This window comes from Mandrillus leucophaeus, unplaced genomic scaffold (genome assembly GCF_000951045.1).
Source record: "Mandrillus leucophaeus isolate KB7577 unplaced genomic scaffold, Mleu.le_1.0 Scaffold615, whole genome shotgun sequence".
Taxonomy (NCBI): domain Eukaryota; kingdom Metazoa; phylum Chordata; class Mammalia; order Primates; family Cercopithecidae; genus Mandrillus; species Mandrillus leucophaeus.
The window spans coordinates 1,074,752-1,100,442 of NW_012106642.1; the positions used below are offsets into that span (position 1 = coordinate 1,074,752).

The following is a 25,691-nucleotide window of genomic DNA, read 5'->3' on the forward strand; positions in this document are numbered from 1 at the left end:
CTCAATCAAACAGAAAAATAGTCATTTTTTTCTTACCAAACAGGAATTAGCATTAGACAGAATTTCCATATGATAAAGGGCAATACATAAAGCAACCTAAATTATCTTCCCAAGAAATTTCATTGTTTCTATAGTTGTTGTCAAATTGCCAGGTTCACTATCATGCAGATTCCAAATACTATAGTACTCCATCTTCAAAGTTCTGCTAGTATATGGACAATAACCTTGCCTCTGTTTTCCATTTGCTTTTGACATGAGCTAAAAACTTCCAAACTACTTTTCTCAATACTAATTATGAGCAAAATGAATCATGAAAGGGGAAAGTACAAGCAATATAAGAATAGCACAGTCTACAAAGTATTGCTTTCTTATTCTACTTTATCTAATTTAATTTCCAATTTCTCAGATCTTTCCCCCCCAAAAAACACTAACAATGTATCCAAATGGAAACCGTCAATCTGAACATTGCTACAAACAATAGGCAGGAAACAACAAATACATTAAAAGAATCAGTAGTGTGACTATCTTTTGTCTATTCAACGGAACACTCAAGTTGATGGAATCACATGTTTACATATGAGAAGTCTATACTTTCAGTAGCTCTCTTTTGGAGGCTGCTGGTGATCCAAATTAGATTAGGCCAGATTAGAAAGAGTGTGAGTATTCCAACCAAGGTGTTCCATGAAGGTCCTAGAGGAGAAATGATTGCTCTTCCTCCATTATGCTCCCTCCTCCCATGCCCTTGCATTTCAGGGCTGCTGACTTAATGAAATATAGGAGTATCAGGCTGCATAAGGAACAGCCATGTTCATTTTGTATGGACAACTGATTTTCTACCGTTTGTGAACTGCTTTGGTAAGGCTGCTTTCCCTGGTGTTCTAGTGAACAGGAAACCAAGAGAAGAAAGTCTTTCTGAATCCCTGTGATTCTTGGGCTCCAAAACCAACCAACCAAACAAAAACCTTTTCAGAGGCAAAATTTATAATGATAGCAGCCACGATTTTTGAAACCCTTAGAATATCCCCAGCACAGAGATAAGCACTTGAAAGTCCTTATCATATTTAACAACTCCTTAAAGTATTATTATCTTTTAATAAAATGGAGGTAAGTTTCTCAAGGTTACACTCTTATTAAGTGATCTATTGAGTTTGAATTTTGAAGTTCTCAAGAAAGCAATAAGGCTTCTGACTACTTTATTATCCTGCTAGTCACTTACTATTGGATAGTAATATTTTGGGCACTGTTACCAGAACTGGGGAAACAGTTGTGAATAATACAAAGCAAAACCCTGACCTCCTGTGACTCCTATTATAGCGGACGGTAAATAGGCACATAAATTAAACAATGTAATCCCAGATAGGAAGACATCCCTGTTTGTCGAAGCCCTGAGCTTAAAGTTTCTGAGGGGCAAGAACAGGCCATGTGACAGAGTCCAAGGTAAAAGTCCACGATGGCTTTTTTTCCATTCTACAGAATAAGTAAATTAAATTCAAAGAACGTAACTTACTGAATGGCTTTTTGATTCTGAAGTTCATACTCTTTTATGTTATACAGCTTTTTTAATAATTAATGAAAAATTGTGTACTTTATTCTTTTTAAAAATGATCCCCATCTCTTTCATGTGAGACCTTCTTGGTTTTTGACATCTTAATGTATCATCGGCAAATGTTAGCAGCATAATATCCAGTCACTCTGTGTTTTTCTTTTTCCTAAATCCTAAAAATATACTACAGTTTTGAGGGTGTGCTTTGACTTTCTTCTCATATATGTCTGTGGGTATGATCTAGAAAAATAAACTGCCTATAATAATGGAAAACCCAATTGTGAAATATATTCTGACTTTTGGGAAAAAATGCTATTTATTTCTATTTTCTATTTCAAATAACAAAGTTTTAATCTATTCAAATAATGATATAATTTTCAAAATGTATTGTCATTCTATTGCCATGAAAATTTAGGTATGCTTAAATTAAGTAGCACATATGATGAAATTCACTATTCTGAAGTTGCATATTTATCAAATATATCCGTAGGAATAAAAATATGCATATTTAATGTGGACTTGTAGCTTTATATTTTTTATATCTTAAGTCCAAAGTATCTAATTCAGTTACTGTATTTACTTTATATTTTCATACCTGGGACTCTTCTCCATAAGCCAGTAATAGCAATGACCTTATAGCAGAACAGGTTAATGTTAAAGCATGTCCATTATTTCTTGCACTATTCTGTCCACATTCAAACCGTATACTCTATGTAGAAATGCAATTATTTTCAATTCACTTTTGGAACAACTGGAAATGAGATGCAGCTAAAATGGACATATGTGAAACATTTTGGCACGATCTCACATTATGGAATAAGAATGTTTTCACTTCTCACAACATTCAGTTTGAGAGGGATGGATTTTTATGTTCACTAATTGATTAAAATTCGTTAATTGGGAGATAGACTCAGTGAGTATGACCCAATAAAACATTTAAGAAAACCTATAGTTCTCACGTCTGTAATCCCAGCATTTTGGGAGACCGAGGCGGGCGGATCACGAATTCAGGAAATCGAGACCATCCTGGCTAACACGATGAAACCCCGTCTCTACTAAAAATACAAAAAAAAAATAGCCGGGCGTGGTGGCGGGCGCCTATAGTCCCAGCTACTCAGGAGGCCGAGGCAGGAGAATGGCGTGAACCCGGGAGGCGGAGCTTGCAGTGAGAGGAGATCGCGCCACTGCACTCCAGCCTGGGCGACAGAGCGAGACTCCGTCTCAAAAAAAAAAAAAAAAAAAAAGTTAAATAAATAATATCTAATGTTAAGCTGAAGGAAGCCTGGGATACAGACCACAGAATAGGCTATATCTCAGGACCATAGTGTATAACAAATTTACAATGACTAAATGAACGTACCATGAGTTAAGAGAGCAAGGGTTATGCTGGGTAGGCAGTGAAGGGTGTGCTGTTCAGGGAACACTAGATGACTGCTTTTGAACTCAGTCCTTGTCAAACCTCTGACAGTGCAGTATTGCCAGGTTTTAAATCAATGAAAAGTCAAAGTTCCAATATGTCAAAACACGTACAACATCAGGGTAATTAGTAGAGCAAACTCTATAGGTTTCCACGTAGAAATTCATTAATAGCTGTGTTTAAATATGGTTTAAAGATTAATCATGTGGGAGGCTGAGGCAAGAGAATCGCTTGAACCGGGGAAGTGGAGGTTGCAGTGAGCCAAGATGGCACCACTGCACTCCAGCCTGGGTGACAGAGCAAGACTCCATTTCAACAACAACCACCACAACAACAACAACAAAAGATTAATCGTGCACAATTTTCAGAGAAAAGTTATAGCTTAAAGAAAAACTATACTTGCTCTAATTGAAAAAAAATATGAAGAAACTGGAAATGAGATAACAGTTCACAATACTGTTTAAATATATTCAGATGTAATCTAAGAAAAAAATGAGAATTTTGATCATTTGTACTGAGGCAGAAATACAAGCAATAACAGGTTATTTTAATAAGTTAAATTTGAATGCTTTGATCTACCAATTGGATAGAGGTTATTTTTCTGAACTTTATTTGGGACCTATGGCAAGTACCTACAGAAGATATCATTGTTTACATAGTTCCAAATATGCAACTTGGCTTTTAAATTGTTTAGGGTCAGTGTCTGAATGTTAGCAAAGATGTTCTTTAAAAAAATAAATAAAATAAAATAAAATAAAAAACAACAGCATTTTCTCTTTTTTTCTATAAAAGTTGGATAGATGTCATATGCTGTCTTTTCTGTGGAAAAAAGATGAAGCCTTTTGTCTAGGTTGTAAGAGTGAGATTTGCTCTGCTCTCTGATTTTAAACAGTAATTAAAATATAATTTGTAACTAATTCCAGTAAAGTTTATTTATTTATTTATTTTTTATCTAAAGGGTTCCACTTTGTTTTTCCAAGAATCATGAGTAAGAGTCATTGCCTCTCAGGGCTTGGCAAGCCTTAAAGTTATGTCTCTTTCTCTTTTCCCCTCCCTCTCTGTTCCCTTTCTTTTTATCTCCTGCTCTGACTTGTTCCTTTAATTGGCTCTAATATAAAACTGAAGTATATCTGGTGAATACTGTTTTGTGTTCTCTGTTTCTAATTTAAAGAATGGATGAGTGGCAGACTTTTCTCTCTCTAAATAAAAAATAACAAACAGTATCCTAAATCAATTTTTTGTATGGTTCTTGGTTTTTATTAGGGTGGGTCAGTGACCCTCAATTACCAAAGAAGGGGGGAAAAAATTCCCATACTGAGTAAGCAAGAATAACTACAGTATCAGGAACTGGGTTAAGAAACAGAAAGGATCTGCTAATAGATATTTTTATACACAATGAATGATTTTCTGTGAAACATCAGCTCCTCTAGGAATTGTTTTCGGATTAGTTGGACGAAAGCTAATAATTTCTATTGCCCCTGACTTCACAAGAACATGATTCATGAACCATTCAAATTCAGTATTTTCTGAGGTGACCCTATTCTTCCTTGGATCTAGCTGCAGAGTCTTTCATCTTGTTTTACACAGATGCTTCTACTGATTTGAATTTTAGAGTCGTAGTCTAATGCCTTTGTTTGTTGATGGAGACGAATAAGGCCAGACAATCTTAAGGGACATGTTGAAGGTCACAGATAAGACGTGGGCAAGTCTGTCCTATATGTTAGCTTCAAAGTCAGTTCATGTCTTCATTCCTTAAAAGTTTATTGAGCGCCTGCTATGTGCAAGATCCTATGCTAAGCCCTGAGATGTATAAAGAAACAAAGCAGAGGTGGCTCCTGCTCTCATAAAGCTAACTTTATAAAATTATTTTCATTAATTCTAGTGACATGTCCGGTAGATAATTCTGTGGAATAAATGTTAGACGTATCTAAATTCAAAGACTAAAAATTCCTTAATATTGATTCAAAAATGGAGTAAGCTACATGTTAGCTTCTGGTCATAAAAAAATCTTATTACTTTTGACTGATTTACTTAACCATAGTTTTTCCTATTGTAATTATATTATTAATTTGGTTACAAAAATGTTCAATGTTTACTTATTTTTTTACATGAATAGTTTCTTTATAAACATGGTCCATTTAAAACTAGAACCTGAACTATTTAATTTTGTTTTTAAAGATCTTACTGATATAACATACCTACCAGAGCTAAATACTTATATTCAAACCTTGTAATGGACTAATAAGAAGTGAGAACAATGCCAATCATAGATAACATTTTTTGAATCAGACACTCTGATTAACACTACATCTCACTGATAACCCTGCCATCATCTCAGTCCTTATAGCAAATCTATGATGTAGATACTAATATGATCTGCATTTTTAACAGACACAACTGAGGATTAGAGAAATGAAAAAACATGTTCCATGGTACCCAGCAAGTAAGTGACAAAGTGGAATTTGAGACCAATTCTGCCTGTCTAAAGAACACTCTGAGGCTGGGCACAGTGGCTCATGCTTGTAACCCCGACAGTTTGGGAGGCTGAGACAGGAGGATCACTTGAGGTCAGGAGTTTGAGACCAGCCTGGGTAATACAATTAAACCCCATCTCTAAAGAAAAAAATAGTTAAAAAATTATCTGGGTGTGGTGATGTGTGCCTGTAGTCCTTGCTACTTGGGAGGCTGGGTGGGGGAGGATTGCTTGAGCTCAGGCGTTTGAAGCTGTAGTGAGCTATGATCGTGCCACTGCACTCCAGCCTGGTGACACAGTGAGAGCCTATCTCTAAAACAAGAAAGAAAGAAAGAACACAGTCTCCTGTAATCACATCTAGACATACAGAAAATATTTAAAATGCTCTACATGAGTTTTACTTAAAGACGGTTTCTCATGTTTTACCTAAGGCCTGAGAATTATAATAATAAAGGAAAATTTGCAGTTTTACTTCTTTCTTTTCAAATTCATTTTTAAAGATTTGTAGAGTCAATTAAAATAATTAAGTGAACTAGAACACAGATCAGGAGAAATCTTGAAAATGTTAATTAATTAGAAAATAAGTAAAATTAGGTGTAAGACTAGACAATCTCTTCACTGCTTATGGCTTATAATTTCTATCTATTGAAGTTTTACCCATCATTGAAGCATTTGCTTCAATTAGAGTATCACCTCAGGAATCTTCAGATTCTATGAGTTAGAATGGTTCTTTCCTTTCTCAGTGTCCCCCAGGTCTTTGTATCTCCAGAATAACACTCATTGTTTTGTTTTGTTTTGTTTTGTTTATTTTACTTTGTATTACTGTTACATATGAGCATTTCAGATGACTACATAAATGTATTCTGAGTGCCTGTATGATTGATATAGTCTAATGAAAAAATTAGTAACTCTTACTACTTATTGAGGGGCTCCTAAATGCCAGGTCCTATATGAGTCTACTTTGTCCAGTATTTTAAATAACATCATGACCCATTATAAACACACACGCACACACACACACACACACATATCCCTGGGACTTATTTAAAGCAAAATCAGGCTAAGTCCATACTATTAGCAAATAGACATGACAAGTTTGGAATACATCCCACGTCTTAATCATTATCTTATACTATCCATTAAAATTAAGTTGTGCCTCAATTCAAGTTCATACCTCTCATACTAACTCACCATTGAAAAATTCTTTTTTTTTTTCCTTTCAGTTCACTATATGGAATAAACAGTTAATTGTACTTTCAGTAAAAACTTCAAGTAGAAGCAAGGTAATTATTTGAAAAACGTATTTTTTCTTTTATGTAGAGGTCAAATTTCTTATATTGGCAAGACACTCATTTCCTTTAACAAAGTTTTGCCTATGTAGCATGTTATACATCTTGTTTAAAAGCATGGGCATTTAAGCAAATAACAAATGCATGTATTTATTGCACACAGTAATCTTTATTTTTAAAAAATATTATTTTTCTAAAAAATTGGCCTATTTATATGTAAAACATGAGAACAGTATTTGGGAGAACCAAATTTCTGGCCTCTCTTTCGGAATGAGGAATGTGCCTACAGGTTGCATCCTTAAAGTTAATAATTTAGTAAATATATACACAATATCATTTTTAAAAAAGCACCTCTCCATAGATGAAATAAACATTCTCTGATTTTAAATTTTAACCCTTCAATTAAAATTTAAAATTAGTTGTGAGTGTCAGTTGAACAGTATTTGTTCTTAAATAAAACATACATAAAGACAGATATAAAAATATTGAACATGACTTGATTCCAATTCTTTATCAATAAGAAATACAGTTTACGTGTGTAGATTAAGCTTGCAAAATACTTTGACAGATACCAACTTCCCTGATATGGAGATTGTATATTTTGATTAAAAAGTTAACTCTTTCATTCTAATCCTCTTTACTAAATTACTGTTTTGTTCGTAGATTCTTGGACTTGGAAAGAGCATTAAAGATCCTCAGGTCCAGCTATGAACCCAGGATAGAAAAGCCATCTACTTCAACTTTCCTGATAGGTTAACAGCTAATTTCTGTCTGAAAACCCTGAGTGACAGGAAGGCAGATGGCAAGGTTCATTACATTTTGTTTAGTTATATTCATTTTTTTTATTTTTTAATTGAGCTTTTTTTTTCTGTTTGTTATTATACCAACTGTATTCTTAATTATAGTAATTTGGATTCTTGAAGTCATACATTGTGCCTTATATATTTTGTCTTTTTCTGCCTTAATGCTCCTGGTATGGTACCTTGATGCCCTGATCAGTTGGTATTTTCTTCAGTTTCTTCACTTGATAAGTTAATTTTTATGATATCTTGCTTTGCTCTCATATAGTGAGCCAGGTGAATAAGTGGTCTGATTAGAGATTTAAAATTGAATACTGTACATTTGTTGGTATCATTTGGCTTGCAGTATTGTTTTCACTTGGCAGCTCTACTCTTATCCAATTAGTTCACAGCAAGCATTTTCCATTAAATCTTAGACTCTTTCACATGAAGGAACATAATTAATTTTGCATTTGACTTTAGGAAATTGGTGCAGGACTTTACTTATCTTTACTAAATTCCAACTTGTTTGGGACCGTATGACTTAGAATTCTAGAAACCATTGTCCTCCCTGTAGTCACTGGTTTTGACAGGCAAATGTAATTGTTGTATTTCCTACCTTTATCCTCTTCAAAAATTTAATGTGCTTGGATATTTCGACTTATAACATGCAACATAAAGAGATCATTTAATCTGAAGACTCTCAGCTGTATTAGTTTTTAATTTGCAGAGATAGTGGTCTTCCAAATGTTAATTAATATATCTACTATCTATATCTACTATCATTAATTGCAATTCTGGAAATATTACAATGAGTAATTCAGGAAGATTTCACTGAGGAAGTGATGCTAAAATTTAGATCTGAAAGATAAATACATTTAATTAGACTAGGGAGGAGGCAAAGATAACAGGCAGGGCAAGTTAATGATTTTGGTTTTATATGAATTACAATGGAACATCTAAAAATTTTAAAGCAAAGAATGGCAAAATCAGATCAATATTTGATCTAAATATTTGAAACTATTATTCTGGCTGCCTTGTTTAGAATTAAATGAAGACAGAAAGTGAATTTACTGAAGCTAAATAGAACAAGACTGCTGGTGATGGCAGTAGTGATCAGCAAATGGAATAGATTAGAAGGGTTTCAAAAGGTTAAGTTCACCAGGTATAAGGAAAGAGTGACAGGGAAGAAAAATGAGAGAAATGTTATCATGGATCACTCTTAAATTTCTGGCCAATGTAATTGGATTTCTGGTAGTGTCATTTGTACAGATGGGTCACTCTGGAAGAAAACCAACTTGGGTTAGAAGGAGGTAGATACTATGAATTTGTTTTGAACATGTTCATTTTGAGATATTTTTGAGACGATGTGTTTCAAGAGCCATAAAAAGATATATACCCTTTGACCAAGAAATCCCAGGACTCTGGGAATGTAGCCTGAGAAAACAGTACAAACTATGGGAAAAGTTATAGTTGAAAATGTCCATTGCAGTGTTTTTTAATTGGAAAAAATGAAAGCAATGTTAATACTCAGAAATAGAGAATTTATATAACAACTTTTGTACACTCACTAAATGAAAAATTATTTAGCTGCTCAAATGGTTGTTTAAAAACTGCTTCATAACATATAAAGTGCTAATTATATAATGCTGTTATAAAAATAGTTCAAATATTTAAATGCTATAATTAAAACTGTAGAAACAATATGAAATAAAACTAGAAAAATATAAGAAATTGCTTAATAGGATATTAAAATTATAGGTTTATATATATATATATATCTTCTTTGTCTAAAATTAGTAGAAGAAGGAAATTGGAGGAAGGAGGAAGAGTAGGAAGAGGAATAAGAAGAAGAGGAGGAGGAGGAGGAAAAAGAAGAACAAGAAGAAGGAGAAGGAGAAGAAGAAAGAGAAAAGAGAAGGAGCAGCGGCAGCGGTAGCAGCCACAGGAGCGGAAGGAGCAGAAGATGATGACAATGCTGATGAAGATACAATGAAACATAGCTACTTACTCTTGTCACACTGAATTCTATAATTACTACTAATGATCAAAATTATGAAAATCATGTGAAGGCATAAAATAATGCATGCATGACTTAGAATTTAACTTTCTAGAAATTTAAAATTGATTGTTGATTGCTTTGTTCAAAAAATTGGAGCTGACTTTTCCTCCTCAAAAAGGAGTGAATTACAAGTAAAATTGAAAGTACAGTCACACCTTTTTAATGATGATCCTCCAAACCAGGAAAAACCCTAAAGAAAGTGTATTTACATTATATTTTTGATGACATATGTTAAATGCCATTGTTATTATTTGCACAAAATTCCAGTTTCTAAAATGGACACTTACTCTGTTATTAAAATTGGCCAAAAGCTAAACACACAATTAAGAAGGCCTATAATATTTAACAGTTCCCAAAGCAAATACAGTTAGGTTTGTATATTAGTTTGGACTCCTTATTATATGTCTTCACTTTTATATGCCTACTAATTTTGTAAAATTCAGGTTAAGATATTTCATCAATCTCCTCTACATATTTTACAAAGCTGAGATCAACTTAATTTCAACTTATTTTAAACATTGAACTTATTTCAAACATTATAAATTATCTATATTTGTATATTTTGTCAGACATGACATAAATATGCACATGATGGGGCATTCACCCAACACATCTAGTAATTTTCTTAAAATATTTTAAATTTACTTACTTGAAATAAAAGAATATGCCAAGCGAGATAAGCAGTGATGCAATAGATAATCCATGTCCAATTATGGTCAGGTAAAACAAATTTAGTGCCGTCTGTAATTTGTATAAACAAAAAAATTTGGTTCATATCAATACTATAAGTATCTATAATCCTACATATGCATAAGTTCAAATTCAATTTAATAAACTATATTTTTAGAAATATGTGATCTCATAGCCTTACAATGATGAGTTTGCAAACCAATAAATACTTGAATGCGTCTGGAATGAAGAATACCCATCCAGTGAAATTATCAAAATTTATAAGTTGTATGCCTTTTTATTTTTAAATATTTTTTTAAAAAATTAGAAGTCAAATATTAAATCTATAAGGCAATACTTTTATTGATCTAGATTATATACTATATGAAACTAGTATTTTATATTTTGTGCACCTTCAAACAAATGCTACATGATGATTTGTTTTGTTCAGACTTAAATGCCAGATAAAGGTTTCTTTTCCAACTGAGTTGCTTTTTCCTTGGCAAATTTGAAGCTCAGAGGCAAATCTCAATTTGTTAACTTAGAAGATTCTATGATCTGCACAAATGTGTTCTTTCTCATGGTTTTCACTTTTTTATTTTTATTTGTCTCTATTCCATTTATTTGTAACCTACCACTTTATTATGTATTTGTATAATTTTCTTCCAATTCTTATCTGAATAAGCTGGGAATATACTATTTATAAACATAACAATAGCTGGTAGTTATCAAGAGCTTACTATATGTTAATCTTTTAAGTATTTCCCTTATGTTAAATCAATCCCTCTGAAAATAATGAGGACAGAATCTATTCTTACCCTCATTTCATATATGAGGGGACTGAAGCAGAGAGATGTAAAATGGCTTTTTTAAGGTCAAACAGCTGGTAAGAAGCAGAAAGAAGAGATCAGGTTTTAGGACTCACAGTTGTAATCACTGTAATAAACTGCCTCTATTGCAAACACATGCAAATACATGCAAGCGTTTTCTATCGAAACTATATTATAGTGCCAAAGTGTAATTAACCTTGACTCCCATGTGTAGTGTTCAAGGATGCGATCGTTAATGCGAGTGACCTAAGAGCCAGTCAGAATGAGAGCCTTCTGCTGAGGGAGAGCCAGGACACTTTAAACCCTGCTGGGCTTATCCTGTTTACTTGAGCGCAGTTTCAGAGGTCATTCTAGAAATTCCACTGCAAATGAAAGATTTTCCTTTTCTTACACTTTTAAGGTGTGTTTTCTTTGGAAAATTTGAAACGCTAATACTGAAACATTGACTTGTAAATTACACTCTTACCTAACAGGATTGCTTTTTCAGTGTAATGACAAAATCAATAATAATTTTTTCCACGGATATATTTCTTCATTATTCTTCTCAAATTATATTATGAAAAGACTTTATAAGGGAATGGAATAATGACTTTATTTTCTTCAGTACAGTATTGGACAAGCAAGCTAACAAGCTGTTTAGATAGATAGTGTAAGTTAAATTTCAATTCAGAATTATGACATACCTTCACTTTCTCGTGGGTGTTAACATTACACTGGGTGTAATTTGTCCATGTTCTGTTGCTTGCTGGATGTCTAAACCAGTTTCCATCTTGGTCACAGATCTTTGTAACTTTTTCTTTAAAATTAAAAAGAAAAAAAAAGGAAAAACAGTAATTTAATTAACCTCGGGCTTATTAAATAGATGTCAAGGATATATGTAGATACATTTCTGCTTTTACCTGATGGATCAAAGTCCTGAAAGTAATCAGGGCAGAGCTGCATTGATTCAGTTCCTGCTGCAACATTGTTCCAGCAGAGCCATCCATCCCAGGTTCTGTTGCAATAAACGCCTTAGTGGGGAAATAAAAATTAGGGATAATTAAATCCCTCTACTTATACATGAAGACATAGTCTTAAAAGTGGTTTCACACTGATGTGGAGTAAAGGCTATCTACTGAAAATGCAGATATTATATAAAAATCTATATATAGAAATTATTTGACTTCCCACCAAGTAATATTATAATAATTTGTGAATTAAATTCTAAATTCAATTTTAAAATATCTAAATATATAAAGTTTAGATTTGATTTTAATTGTCAAAGATAGCTATTTGTTTAATAAATCAAATGGTCTTTGCTAGTTGTCCTTAGCCATAATGTAGTGATTAATTAGTGTCCCTATGCTTAACATAAGAAAACAATGGGAAATTAGAAACATGTTTCATTTTAGAAACTATATTCTCAGGGCAAGCTGTTAGTATTTTCTGAAGCAAGCAAATCAATATTCCACTATTTCCTATTATACCGTTGTAACCCTGAAAGATACCTATTTAGGCCCCTTCACCAAATTCTGGCTCTTCATTCCTTTTCTTTTCAAATAAAGTAGAATGTTTAATAATCTCACATTTTTCTCCAAAATTAAAGAAGGAACTTCTTATATTAAGATATATAGTTGTTTTTAAGGCATAGGTAAATTAAACGACCAATGTTCAAATGTTGTAGCAGTCTATAATCAAGAGTGTAATTTTCTTTTCTTTTCTTTTCTTTTTTTTTTTTTTTTTTTTTTTTTGGGACGGAGTCTCGTTCTGTCGCCAGCTGGAGTGCAGTGGTGTGATCTCGGCTCACTGCAACCTCCACCTCCCGGGTTCAAGTGATTCTCCTGCCTCAGCCTCCCAAGTGGCTGGGACTACAGGCATGCGCTACTACACCCAGCTAATTTTTGTATTTTTAGTAGAGACGAGGTTCCACCATGTTGGCCAGGATGGTCTCAATCTCTTGACCTCTTGATCCACCCACCTTGGCCTCCCAAAGTGCTGAGATTACAGGTGTGAGTCACCACACCTGGCCCAAAAGTAATTTTCTAACTTGTCAGGTAGAGATAGAACCTTCATTGCTGCATGAGATGTTTATTGTTTTTAACAGATTTGCAAAGCAATATCGGATTTTATCTAGCCCTCATGAAAATAGAACAAAATTCTGATGGCCTGTAAGTTCAAGTAAATTGAAGTAAAAAACAACAATATTTTAATATTTCCCTAGATAATGTTTTCTGCCCTGTCATTTTTGGGACAATTATTTAAATAGTTTGAATCCATATATTTCTAGATAAAATACATTTTATGGCCTATAGGAAAAAAAATTCTTGATGTAGTTTTAGAAAGCATCTCAGATATGTCCATATCACAGCTCCAAAAGAATCTATCTAATTCACTACAGCATTGGTAATGTGATAGAGTGCAAGGTGCAGAATTTTTGAAATTGTGTTTTATGGCATTGGAGTGAGATGTAAGTAGGTATTCCATGAAAAAAGTTTCGCTGATCAAATGGATTTTAGAGACCCAAAGTTGAAATAAAAATAGCTCTTTATTGCAAGACTTTCTACGGTATTTAAAACTACAAAGTATATTATGAAACTTCAAGAAGATGTATTATGCAATGATTCCAAACTTCTTTTACCACAGAATACTTTTATTATGAAACTTTACAAAGATACTCCTATTGTTCAACAATTAAATTTAAAATCTACTTTTACATAATAGATAGCAAGAAGGCTTGGAAAGGTTTCAACGTTAAAAATATCTAAAGAGTCTTTTAAATTTTATTTTACTGTGAGTTTTACATTTGATATTTTGAAAAGAACTCTTTCTTTAAGGTTGCCAGGTAAAATATAGGACCTGTTTTTGTTTTGCTTTATCTGGCAACTCTGCTTGTGCCACTCATCTTTTATCTTCAGAATCTAGGCAAACATCTGGTGCTTAGTAGGCTCTCAATAAATGTTACCCAAAAAAGCAAAAGAATATCTTAATGAAAACAGAATCACTTAGATTTCGTTAACTTTGCCACCAAATCTACTATGCAAAGTGTGTGTATTATGCAAAACAACACTTTTGTATTCATTATATTATTATCAACCTCCTGTCAAGCAGGTAGTTAAAAAAAGAAAAAAGAAATACACAATTACATAAACTGAAAAAGTCAACTGTCATTAAGATTTGTGTTTTTGTGTTAATATTAATATTTATTTGATTTAAATATCTTTGCACCATAAAAAGAATCATACTAAACAGATCACTGTCACATATTTTTATTGTTTTTAAAAAGCAATATAACATGATGTCATAAAATGTTCTTCAAACATAATTAAAACTGCACACATACAAAAAGGTAGCAATTAATCTATTTTTAACAATGGACCTAAGGAACTTATGATGATATAATGGGGGTAGTTTTCTTTTAAAAATATGTCAAATGCATTTACAATTAAGTAGCCATGCTTACCTTCTGCTTGTTGAATGGGGTCTTGCATAATCTTTTGGTAACATTCATACTGAGCTGTCATGATTTTATTTCTAGTAACTCCCAACTGAATTGAGTCCTCAGGACTCTCTTCTAATTCTGCTGTAACAAAAATCTAAGGGATTAAAAAAACAACAGCATCAACTTCATGAAAAGGATTATGAAAATGTGTTTGTCAAAGGCAGTCTGTCACAGTGGAAAACAGCAAGTGCAGGGATGTACTGAGAGATAAACTGGCTCTCTGGGGAAAAATCCCCAATTTGTAGTGTTTGCTGTTTCCATGGTATAAATATCCCCACCATGTCCAATTTCAAAACACCAACAAGAAGTCACCATTGGCAGAGTGGGAAAGCACAGTTGGTTCTCAGAAGCCTGTGATAGCCAGCTCCAGGACATTCCTTAATATGTGTTCTGGAATGTCCAGAGAGAGATGTCTTCCAATCTGACCCCAATGCTTTTCCTGGCTCTGTGAATGAAGGCAAGATATTGTCTGTCCCCTCTCCGTAAGCCTCTGCTTCCTTATTGTAAAATAGTATAAAATAGCATCAAGGTAACAGAGGAGATATATCTGGCACGTGGAAATACTTACAATGTATTGCCATTGTTATGATATTTTGATAATCAAAATAATGGCAACATCATTTATGATGTTGATAAATAGAAATTTTTCTTGTATGCACATCAGTAATGTTTTTGGACAAGTTATGTATTTATTTTCTTCCAATATAGTAGCACTATTTTAAGCTTCAATTCTACTTTAGTTTCCACATGACTTTTTTTCTGACTTACAATATGAAGCCCAAATAAACCTCTTTTTAACACTTTTGGCAGTAATTTTTGCATAATTTCTATTAATTATATTCCATAAGCTGTTATCTTCCTATCCTTACTTTGTCCCCTCATTGTAGTATTTCTTTTTTCTAGCAGGAAGTTGAATTTAGTAAAGTCAAAATGACATTCCACTCAAGCTCAAGTTTTACCATTGTGTGACCACCATTTAACATTAACTCTTTCATTCCTTTATTGTTTTAATTTCCAAATAAAGATTTATGTCGTGGTAGTGCTACACAAGTAATAAATGGAAATGTGGAACATCAAGAAAATTAACATATTTGAAAACCACATAAAAGTCCGTAAAAGTGCATAAATCCATATCATTTTTATCCCTACTTGGAACACGGACTCTGATTTATACACTATCTTACATGAATTCAAGAGGAAGAGTCATAATTTCTTAATTACAAGAATCAGTTGCTAATCTGTTACAGAATTACCTGCAGGAAAGTAATGTTCTATGCAGCTCACTCAGTGGAGGGTGGGAGCTGAAGTCAACTTAAAGATATCATCTAAGAAGTGCAGAATTTGGACTGCTCCTAGACTTGAAAATGTTTTCAAATACAAATGCTGACAGGGATATACTCTTGTTTTTTTGTTTGTTTGTTTGTTTTCTCATTTAGGTTTTCTGTATTCTCTGTATTGTTTCCATCTTTGTGGTGTTTGCTTGGAAACACCTCTAGAAAATTCCTGCTGCCACAGGAGTAGATAAGAGTAGGTCTCTTGGTTTCTCATGTTTATAATGAGACAAGATCATGGTCAATATTTTATTTTGAGGTAGAGAAAAATATGGGTGATTCATTACTATAATTAAAAATAAAATTAATGTATGAAGTATATGACTCCTCCAGCAGAGCAATCTAGTTTTTGTCTTATTTGCCTACCTTTGACTTTGGGCCCCATATCCCCAGGGTATACATGTACAGGGGCAGATGAGTGTGTACACTTATGTACACACATGCCCCAAATTTAACATCAATGTCTGCTAATTTGAATGAATGATTGAGGAAATTAATTTAAAACAAAGTTCATGGTTCTAAATTGCCTTGCAATCAAGATATGTCAATCAACTGGCAGAATGGGAGAAACATCAATGGAAAAATCACTTTTTTAATAGCTCTAACTCTGAATCTACAATTCTGGTTGAAACGATTTTCTCTACTATGTACAACATGTACTATAGAGTCATTCCATTTCTTTTTCAATCTCTGATTACTTTCCTCTGGTGTCTTACGCATTTGTGTGTATTCATCTTTCCCATTCTGATCCCCTCCACTTCCTTCTCATTCTATGCCCGTTATAGGACTAAAAGCATACACCGAATGAAAACACATTATTGCTGTATCAATTGGATATAAAAATGTAATTAATTTCTGTATCTAGTAACTTCTTTAATATTCTTTATCAATTATAGGTATACTGGAAGCGAAAACAGACATAATCGTATATATTTTTATGCTTACCATAAAAAACGGCAAGAGAACCAGAAAATACAGGGTACACTTTTTCTCCATCATTAAGCCAAAATGAAATATGCTATATAACATAAACTGCAACAGAAGATAAAAGAAGTATAGTTCATCAATATTTATGAAATAAATGCAGATGGTTCTCAACAGAAAATTTATTTTAAAACTACACGATAATTCAATAATTTTACTTTAAAGATTTGATTAATCTTCTTTTTTTTTTTGAGACGAAGTCTCGCTCTGTCGCCCAGGCTGGAGTGCAGTGACCGGATCTCGGCTCACTGCAAGCTCCGCCTCCCGGGTTCACGCCATTCTCCTGCCTCAGCCTCCTGAGTAGCTGGGACTACAGGCGCCCGCCACCTCGCCCGGCTAGTTTTTTTGTATTTTTTAGTAGAGACGGGGTTTCACCGTGTTAGCCAGGATGGTCTCGATCTCCTGACCTCGTGATCCGCCCGTCTTGGCCTCCCAAAGTGCTGGGATTACAGGCTTGAGCCACCACGCCCAGCCGATTAATCATTTTTTTTAAGACATGGTCTCACTCTGTCAACAAGGCTAGAGTGCAGTGCCACAATCTCAGCTCACTGGAGCCTGAACTTCCCAGGTTCAAGAGATCCTCCCTCCTCAGTTTCCCAAGTAGATGGGTTACAGGTGCGGGCCACCACACCCAGCTAATTTTTGTATTTATAGTAGAGATGGGATTTCACCATGTTGGCCAGGATTACAGGTGTGAGCCACCCTGCCCAGCAGATTAAAATAGATTAAAATTGCAAATGTTTAAAAGCATTATGGTATAAAATGTTAAGGAGCTTATAACATTTTAATTTAATTTAATTAGGCTTACAAACAGAAAAACTTCTTACAGATGATAGAGAGAGAGAGAGAGAGAGAGAGAAATTAGAAAACAACTTGCATTTTTTGCCTTTACCAAAATTGGGATCAAATTATAAAGGCATTAAAATAGAGAGTTTTCATGGACATAAAAATTTTTGATAGCACATTTTATTATAAAGCTTACCTTTATTTTCTATAAGTATTCATCTCATTTTCAATTTTCTGACTGCTTAGTAATTTAAGGAAGGAAATTGTTCTGAAACAATTTCTTGAGAATCAACATCTGTACATCATAAAAATGTCCTTATAATTTAATAGAAATTATTCTTCACTACTGAAAATCAAGTTTTTAAAAAATTAGGAAATAAAAGATTCCCTAAGTCATCTACATTATTGAAATAAGGTTTCAGGGAATTAAGTGTATCAAATAAAATGTTTGTTTGAATATTTGTAATACTAAATACAATTCTGAGCTAGTGAAAAATAGCCTCTAAAATGCTACCCACTGGCTTCCTAATTCTAAGAGACAAGAAATGCTAGAGTGTATTTCCAAATGCTTACACCCTGTGAAGTCCAGGAGCAACCTACTCTGACATATTGTCAGGATGTAGCCATATAATATTCGTTTAACTAAATGATATGGTTTGGCTCTGTGTCCCCCTCTAAATCTCATCTTGTAGCTCACGTAATTCCCACGTGTTGTGGGAGGGACCCAGTGGGAGATAAATGAATCATGGGGGTGGATCTTTCCACTGCTGTTCTCCTGACAGTGAATAAGGCTCACAAGATCTGATGGATTTAAAAATGGGAGTTTCCCTGCACATGCTCTCTTCTCTTGTCTGCTGCCATGATGTGATGTGCCTTTCACCTTCTGCCGTGATTGTGAGGCCTTCCCAGCCACGTGGAACTGTAAGTGCATTAAACCTCTTTCTTTTGTAAATTGCCCAGTCTTGGGTATGTGTTTATCAGCAGCATGAAAACGGACTAATACACTGAACATGCAAACACTACTTTAAAGGAAAGAAAAATTTTCCAATCAACAGATATTTGCCACTGAACTGTGAGCTTAGATTTAATTTTGTTAGGAAACTAGTAATGATTTTTATTAAAGGGCTAATTTGGGAAAAAGAATTATAAAAACTTTTTTACATGTTCACATGTTTTGCTTATTATTTTTATTATGACATTCAATGAGAGCACACCATTAATTGTCACACACGATTTGTGCCATTGCTAGCTCTCGCCAATGACTCACCTAGAAGTTGTAGCAATCTTGTTTTATAGCAACCTTGTCAAGTTGTAGTTGACAAATTGAAGTTTGTAGCAGTCTTGTCAAGTTGTAGTAGTTTTCTTTTTAGTGGTAGCAATCTTTCAAATATTGTTTTCCCTTCTATCAGGTAGTCTGGGTTTTTATTATTAGATGATCTTGAGAAAAATATAACCAAAATATCACGAATCATTGTATTGATTTTAATAAAAATAGTGTTGTTATATACAGAAAACAATGAATCAAAGTTTCTTTAATTCAGTAATAAGTTAATATTTTAGTTTATATTACATTTTACCATGAGAAAATTTGATTTCCCAATACTTACATGCACAATTGTCTCCAGACTCAAATCACATTTTCTCTTGGATCATATTTGACATTGTCTTTAAGAATTTCTTAAATTCAGGGGTCAAGACCTGAAATATTGATAAATGTAATAATTTAATATTATACTAATGACCAAAATTATTTCTATGATACATTAAAAACTTCAAAGAAAATACTGCTACTAAGGTCATACTTTTATTGATTGAGTCCAACTTTTAAAAACCTCTTTTGCTTACAATATATTTGAGTTATTATATAGCATTATCAGAATCACAGCATGTGATGTTTCAATATGAATTAAAGATCTATGTTATGAGAACACACTTGGTCTAGAATGTACATATTTTCTATGAGTAAATAATTTTTAAAGAGTGATTATGTCGTTTTCACTTGAAAAATTGTTGATTTTAGATATTTACATTTTTTTCATAGAATTACTAAAATATTTTCCTCAGGCATTTATAAGTTAGATAAATATTTCTTTATTTATTGTACCTATAGTCATATAATTCCACAATCATTCTAAATTATACTGCCTTTAAAAATAAATTTTGTGTTTTAATCTTCTCAGTGGAGCTTTAATTATTATCAAGTATTAATAGCAAGGTGAAAGAAAGGAGAGTTGTTTTGTTTTTGTTTTTTATTTTTATACACATTTTTGTTGAAGACTTGAAAATAGTAAACAGACATAGTAACTCCTAGAACTCTACTTATCATATTAATGATAATTTACTAGGATTTCTGTTAAAGAACAAAAAATTAAAGCAATTTACAATTCATTATTATATAATACTCTTACATGCACATGTCACCTGGAAATGTGATCTATTTCTCTTGCAGATTTGGTTTCATATCTGATTTATCTTTGCATCCTTTGTGACTGACAGTTAATAAATGTTTACCATATATGTGAATGAGTAAATGAATTAAAACATGAACCAGTAAAGTACTTTAGGATCCTAAAGTCACAATCAAGAACACTGATAATAAGTACTAATTGTAATTTATCTTCTTAGAAAGTTTTAGATAGTGTTTGAATATGTACTGACAATAAAAATTGTGGGGGTGTTTCTTATATCTACATGTCTATTTTCTTACAAAATAAAATCCTGAAAACTATTCAGTTTTGAATTTTATGATTGCTTAGATATTAAATAAACAGTAGTTTTCTGTACTGCATTTGGAAGACATAAAGGTTAAGCCACATTTAAGGCATTGTAGTACATACTTGAGATATTAGTAGTTCATATTTTTCTGTATAAAAGTATATATATTTAAATATGCTAGCAACAATGTAAATAAATATTATTCCATTTAAAAATCAGATATGTTTTACAAAATAATTTTTTAATGATCTACACATGAGTCAGAATTAAATTTCCTTTAATATGCATGTGTAATCCAAATATTGAGGGGCAAAGTGCTTCAAAAATCATGTTTGAAGGTTTTCTAAACCCCACATATTTGAAAAACATTTCACCCAACATGACCATTATTTTTGTTGCTTATCTAATAGACTTCAAAATCAGAGTCCCAAAAAGTATCTTAGTGAAATATCTCTTAGTGGTAACTAAATCATCCTGATATCAATAAATAAAAAGTATTCAACTCACAAAACATTTACTAATGCAAATAATTCCAATTTTATAGCTTTCCTTCTTTACCCTATTCCCTGATGATCTGGCAATTGTGCTACTAGGAATAAGGTTGTATTTTTCACTATGTAAACTTGTGTATTTCTAATCAAGGGGGCAAGTAGATGGCCCCTGGGTTTGTCAAAGATGGAGCAGCAAGTTTAGGTAGCAGCCATTCAAACACATAGTGGACACCTGTACACTCCATGAGATCTAGTAATGACCAGTTCATTTGATAGTGCAAGTCACTTGAGTCATCTACTTTGCAAAGGACCTATCAAAGTTTCCTTGCCAGCAGACACATGTGGTGAGTGGCAGTTATGGAAGAATCATCTCTTTCACCAAGAGGTCTCAAATTCCATAATAGACGAATCATGGCAAGGTATGTGCATGATGCCATTGCAAATATAGCTGAAAGTCAACTTAGATAGACTCTCATACTGGGAGATGAAATGATGGCATTGTTCTCAGGAGAAGTATGTTTAACTGTAATCCTTGATTTTAGCCCATTGGTTCTCTGCATACTGCCTTTAATTGGCTGATTCAGCAAGTACTTCTCTCTATATATTTAGCTTTTTCTAAATATATCTTCACGAAAATACAATTGATGCTAGTTGACCAAAGCTGTTAGGCAAATCATTTTTCATCTCTTTCAGATCTTGTTAAGTTATTTACTGATAATTGAACTGTATGTTATATCATGAAATATAATAGTTTCCATTTAATTTTAAGGAGAGACCAGGCAAATAATGAAAAGAAGTCAAGTTAAGTGATTAAGCCTGCCAGAGGATTTTTCCATGTGTTCTAAGGTTTGTTTAGTAGGAAAAGTATTTCAGAGTTGTGAAAGCTCTAATTTATACCGTTAAGTACATTTGTAATCATATTGGCACTGCTAGTTTGTACGGGCATTTTTCTCTTCAAGAGCTGCTAGTTTCATAGTTCCTAAAAGTACTATTTTATTTTCCTTTTTCAAAATTAAACAAATTGTTTTATTACTAGAAATGAAATAATTTTCTTTATCATCGAAAAGAATTTTAAAAGTCCTTTATTTCAAAATGTTTTCCATGCTTTGGCCCCCAACATCTTCAACATTAAAATAAAAATGATATATTTCATTACAAAAAGAACTCTGAAAAATAAAAATGTCTTAAAATCTGAAATAACTTTTGAAATATTACTGCCTAGTCACTCAAGAATTTATGTAATTTACCATTCTGGTTTTATTTCTTAATATATCATACATCTACAAAGACAATTTTCCCAAATTCCCTCCAAGAAAATGTTCCCAAATACTTAAATTTAAAGAGGGCAATTTTCTTGACATATAATAGTGTAAAAGCATGTTTTATTGTACATAAGCATTAGAAACCAATGTGACTTAATCAATATTTATAAGAACACACAAAAAAAATACTGAACATGCATACCAGTGCCTTGCAAGCCTATTTCTCATTTTCTAAAATTTGTATTGTTCCTATACATACTTTCCATTAATTTATGTTTCTTTATAATAATTCTTATTTTCATTGAGTCGCCTAGCACTAATATTGAGTGTATGTTCACTCCAAGATTAAGCAAAATAATAACTTAATATTTTATTTCAGTATTTTTGAAATACCTTCGATTTTTCAGGCTCTAAACCATACTCTGTTTTTCATTTATGTATCCATTCACTATAAAGTTGGCTAACAGATGTACTTTCTATGCATATTTAATTTGCCATAAGGTTCACCAACCTGAACCTTTGTGTGAGCAAAGTTGAGCTGTGTGCTGTATGTTATATTACATGATTTCCCTTACTTATGGCATATTAGACAAGCTACGTATCTCTTGAATCAAAACAAGGAATAAACACTCTACTCCAATCCCAGTGTTCCACACTTGCATGGCAGATGGAAACTTATTTCAATCATTCTACACAATCTAAGAAATGTCAAAGTGCAAGAGCCTGGTTAACTTATTTTTCTCACTGCTTACTTTTGGAAAAGCTAAGTTTTTGTGCTAGAATTGTTGTTGCAAGTTACTATCTTTACTTCCAATAGAGCCTTTTTAGACAGGATGTCACTCTGCCCCAGCTGAAGTGTAGTGGTACAATCATAGCTCACTGGTGTCTTGAACTTCTAGTCTCAAGTAATCCTCCCAATTTGGTTTCCCGAATTGTTGGGATTACAGACATGAGCTCCTGCACCTGGCCTCAAATAAAGTATGTAAAAGAAATTCCAGTGTAAGGTTTTAGTGCCCACTTCAACCTAGCTTGGAATACCACTCACACTTTTAATATGTAAAGCAGTTAGTAAAACAAAACATAAAGAAACTTCACTTTCCTGAAGACATGTTACTGATATAAGAAACTTAAGCTATATGTCCTCTTTAGGATGTCATTTGAGTCATGCATTATTTTTTAAGCGATTGAGTGAGCAGGTGCCAAATCACTGATGTAGTACACACCACGTCCTCAAAGTGTGAGGTTGTGGGCCACCTGCATCAGAATCACCTCCAAAACTTGCTGAAAATGTAAAAATGGCCAGGGCCCACCAGGGACCCTCTGGAACAGAACCTTTTGGAGAAGAATTTAGGAATCTGCATGTTTAGTAGGCACCCAAGTAAATTCTTGGCCTGTTATACTTGGGAAAGCATAATATAAATATTTCATCCTCACTGGGACATGCCAAAACCTGAACACACTTATATTTCACTGTTTCTAGGTAGTGGTGAGACTGTTTTAAAATGAACTACAAAGTATAAATCAAGCAAAATGTTCAATAGTGTTCCCAGGCATTATTAATGTCACAGAACTCCCAGAGCAAATTATTCAAATATCTATTTTAAAACATACCATGTAACCTTATAATTATTTCTTTACGTTTCTCTGCCATGAGATTGTGAGCACAGTAAGAATAGGGCAGGCAGCATATTCATCTCCGTGGCTACACACCCTAACAAAGCGATTGCATAAAGAGGGTATACAGAAAGTGTTTTTAAAGTAGATTACTTATAAAATAAATTCAATCATGTTGAAGAAACCTGATGTTTTTAGTTATTCCTAACCCTTTCAAGCCTATTATGATTTTCTGAGTCATAAAAAAAGACCAATGACTCGATTCTACTCCAAAAATTTCTGATTCAGGTCATCATGCTTGGGGCCCAGGAACAAGCATTTTTTCAAGTTTCCCAGGTGATTTTAATATATAGCTAGGGTTGAGGATCCCTGGCATAGACAGAAGAATCACGTGGCAGGCAGAATGATAGGCATACAAACATTTTCGTGCCCTATTCACCAGAATCTTTTATTACAGCTATGATTTAGGTTATGGATCTTAAAATAGAATGATTGACCTAGGTTATCTCGAATTATCCAGGTTAGTTTCAGATAATAACTTGAGCTCTTAAAAGAAGAAAAGAAAGGGTGAAGGGTCAGAGAGAGCAGCACAAGGGGAAGCAGAAAAGATGGAAACATAAGAAAGAGTTGATTCCTTGTTGCTGGCTCTGCTGTGGAGCCCACATGCAATGACTAGAATGTGGCCTCAAGCCAGCAAAGAGATGGGGACTTCAGTCCTATAACCACAAGGAATTGAATTCTGCCAACAACCTGAATGAGTCTGGAAGCAGGTTCTCCTCTAGAGTCTACAAAAGGGAAAGCAACCCTGCCATTACTTTTATTTTGACCTTGTAACACTTGAAACAAAGAAACCAACCGAGCCAACAGAACTGACCAATAGAACTGTGAGGTAGATAGTAAGTAAGTGTTGTTTAAAGTTACTAAATTTATGGTCATTTGTTACAGCTAGGATAGAAAACTAATAAAAATCCTTACCTGACAAAAATTACATTTTTTTTGCATCAAACTGAAGTAGTAACTCTGCTTCCCAACTAGCCAGTCATTCCTCTTAACCTTACAATACATTCATCCTCCTGCAAGACAATCCTATTAGCTAGAAGTGGTTCTTCTAAGGTGCTTCTAAATTGCTGTGTAATTTTAAGAAAATTAATTCAACTATTTTCTGCTTGGTTTACTCAACTAGAAAATGAGTATAAAACTTGATCGTTAATTAAGTTTCCTGTTTTCTGTTGCATAATTATTAGAAGACATACACTAAAGTCAAAGAAATATATCTTTAATGCCAGCTCTTATACACTTAAACTCCCTAAACTAATTTTCTGACCTGAAAATTTGCATAAAAGTAGTGGCTATTTTTCGGAGGTTAATGTGACTGGTAAATGAGATAATGCCAATCAATGCCTGGCTAAATCAATGTTGCCTATAACTTTTATCATAGCTCACCTTGTTGGATTTCAAGTGTTAAATTACATGATTAGAGATAAAAAACTTGCTTAATCATAAATACACAAATTCTGTTAGTCATGGCAATAATAATGCTGACTGAACAAACCAGGCAAATCCAGCATGCAAACTGTGACTTGGCCAAAGTCACAAAGATGCTTAGGTCTGACTCCAAGCTCAGAACTCAGGTTTTCTGACCTTAAATTTCTACCCTTTGCCCTGTATCATACTGACTTGGACAATGGAGTTGTTTATTTGCATAAAGTAAAAGACATGTTTCTATTTTGCTTATTCAGTTATTTTGCTTAACCACCAGTTTTCTCATTACATGTCTCTTGTACTCATCAAACACATTTATACTTTTTCCCAACAAATTCTTCTTTCATTCATCTTCTTAGCAATGTCATATTCAATTTTTTAAAAAAACTTACATTAGTAAGTGACTTGACAACTCATACTTGCCATTCTGGCAAGGTACCAAAATAAAAACACATGTACTGTCTCATTTTCTAGCACTTTAAAAAT

General features: G+C 33.3%; 1 protein-coding gene across 1 annotated transcript in view; it reads right to left on the reverse strand.

The window, feature by feature from the left end:
* The window catches only part of CALCRL (calcitonin receptor-like), a 114,649-nt gene that overhangs the window by 24,665 nt on the left and 64,293 nt on the right, over nt 1–25,691 (reverse strand). Inside the window, exons 4-10 of the mRNA XM_012000076.1 lie at nt 19,249–19,339; nt 18,909–19,078; nt 16,817–16,903; nt 14,502–14,634; nt 11,962–12,072; nt 11,746–11,858; nt 10,213–10,304 (exon numbers count right to left, since the gene is read on the reverse strand). Coding sequence (XP_011855466.1) covers nt 10,213–10,304; nt 11,746–11,858; nt 11,962–12,072; nt 14,502–14,634; nt 16,817–16,900 — 533 coding nt within the window. The 5' untranslated portion in view covers nt 16,901–16,903; nt 18,909–19,078; nt 19,249–19,339. The remainder of the gene's footprint in view (nt 1–10,212; nt 10,305–11,745; nt 11,859–11,961; nt 12,073–14,501; nt 14,635–16,816; nt 16,904–18,908; nt 19,079–19,248; nt 19,340–25,691) is intronic.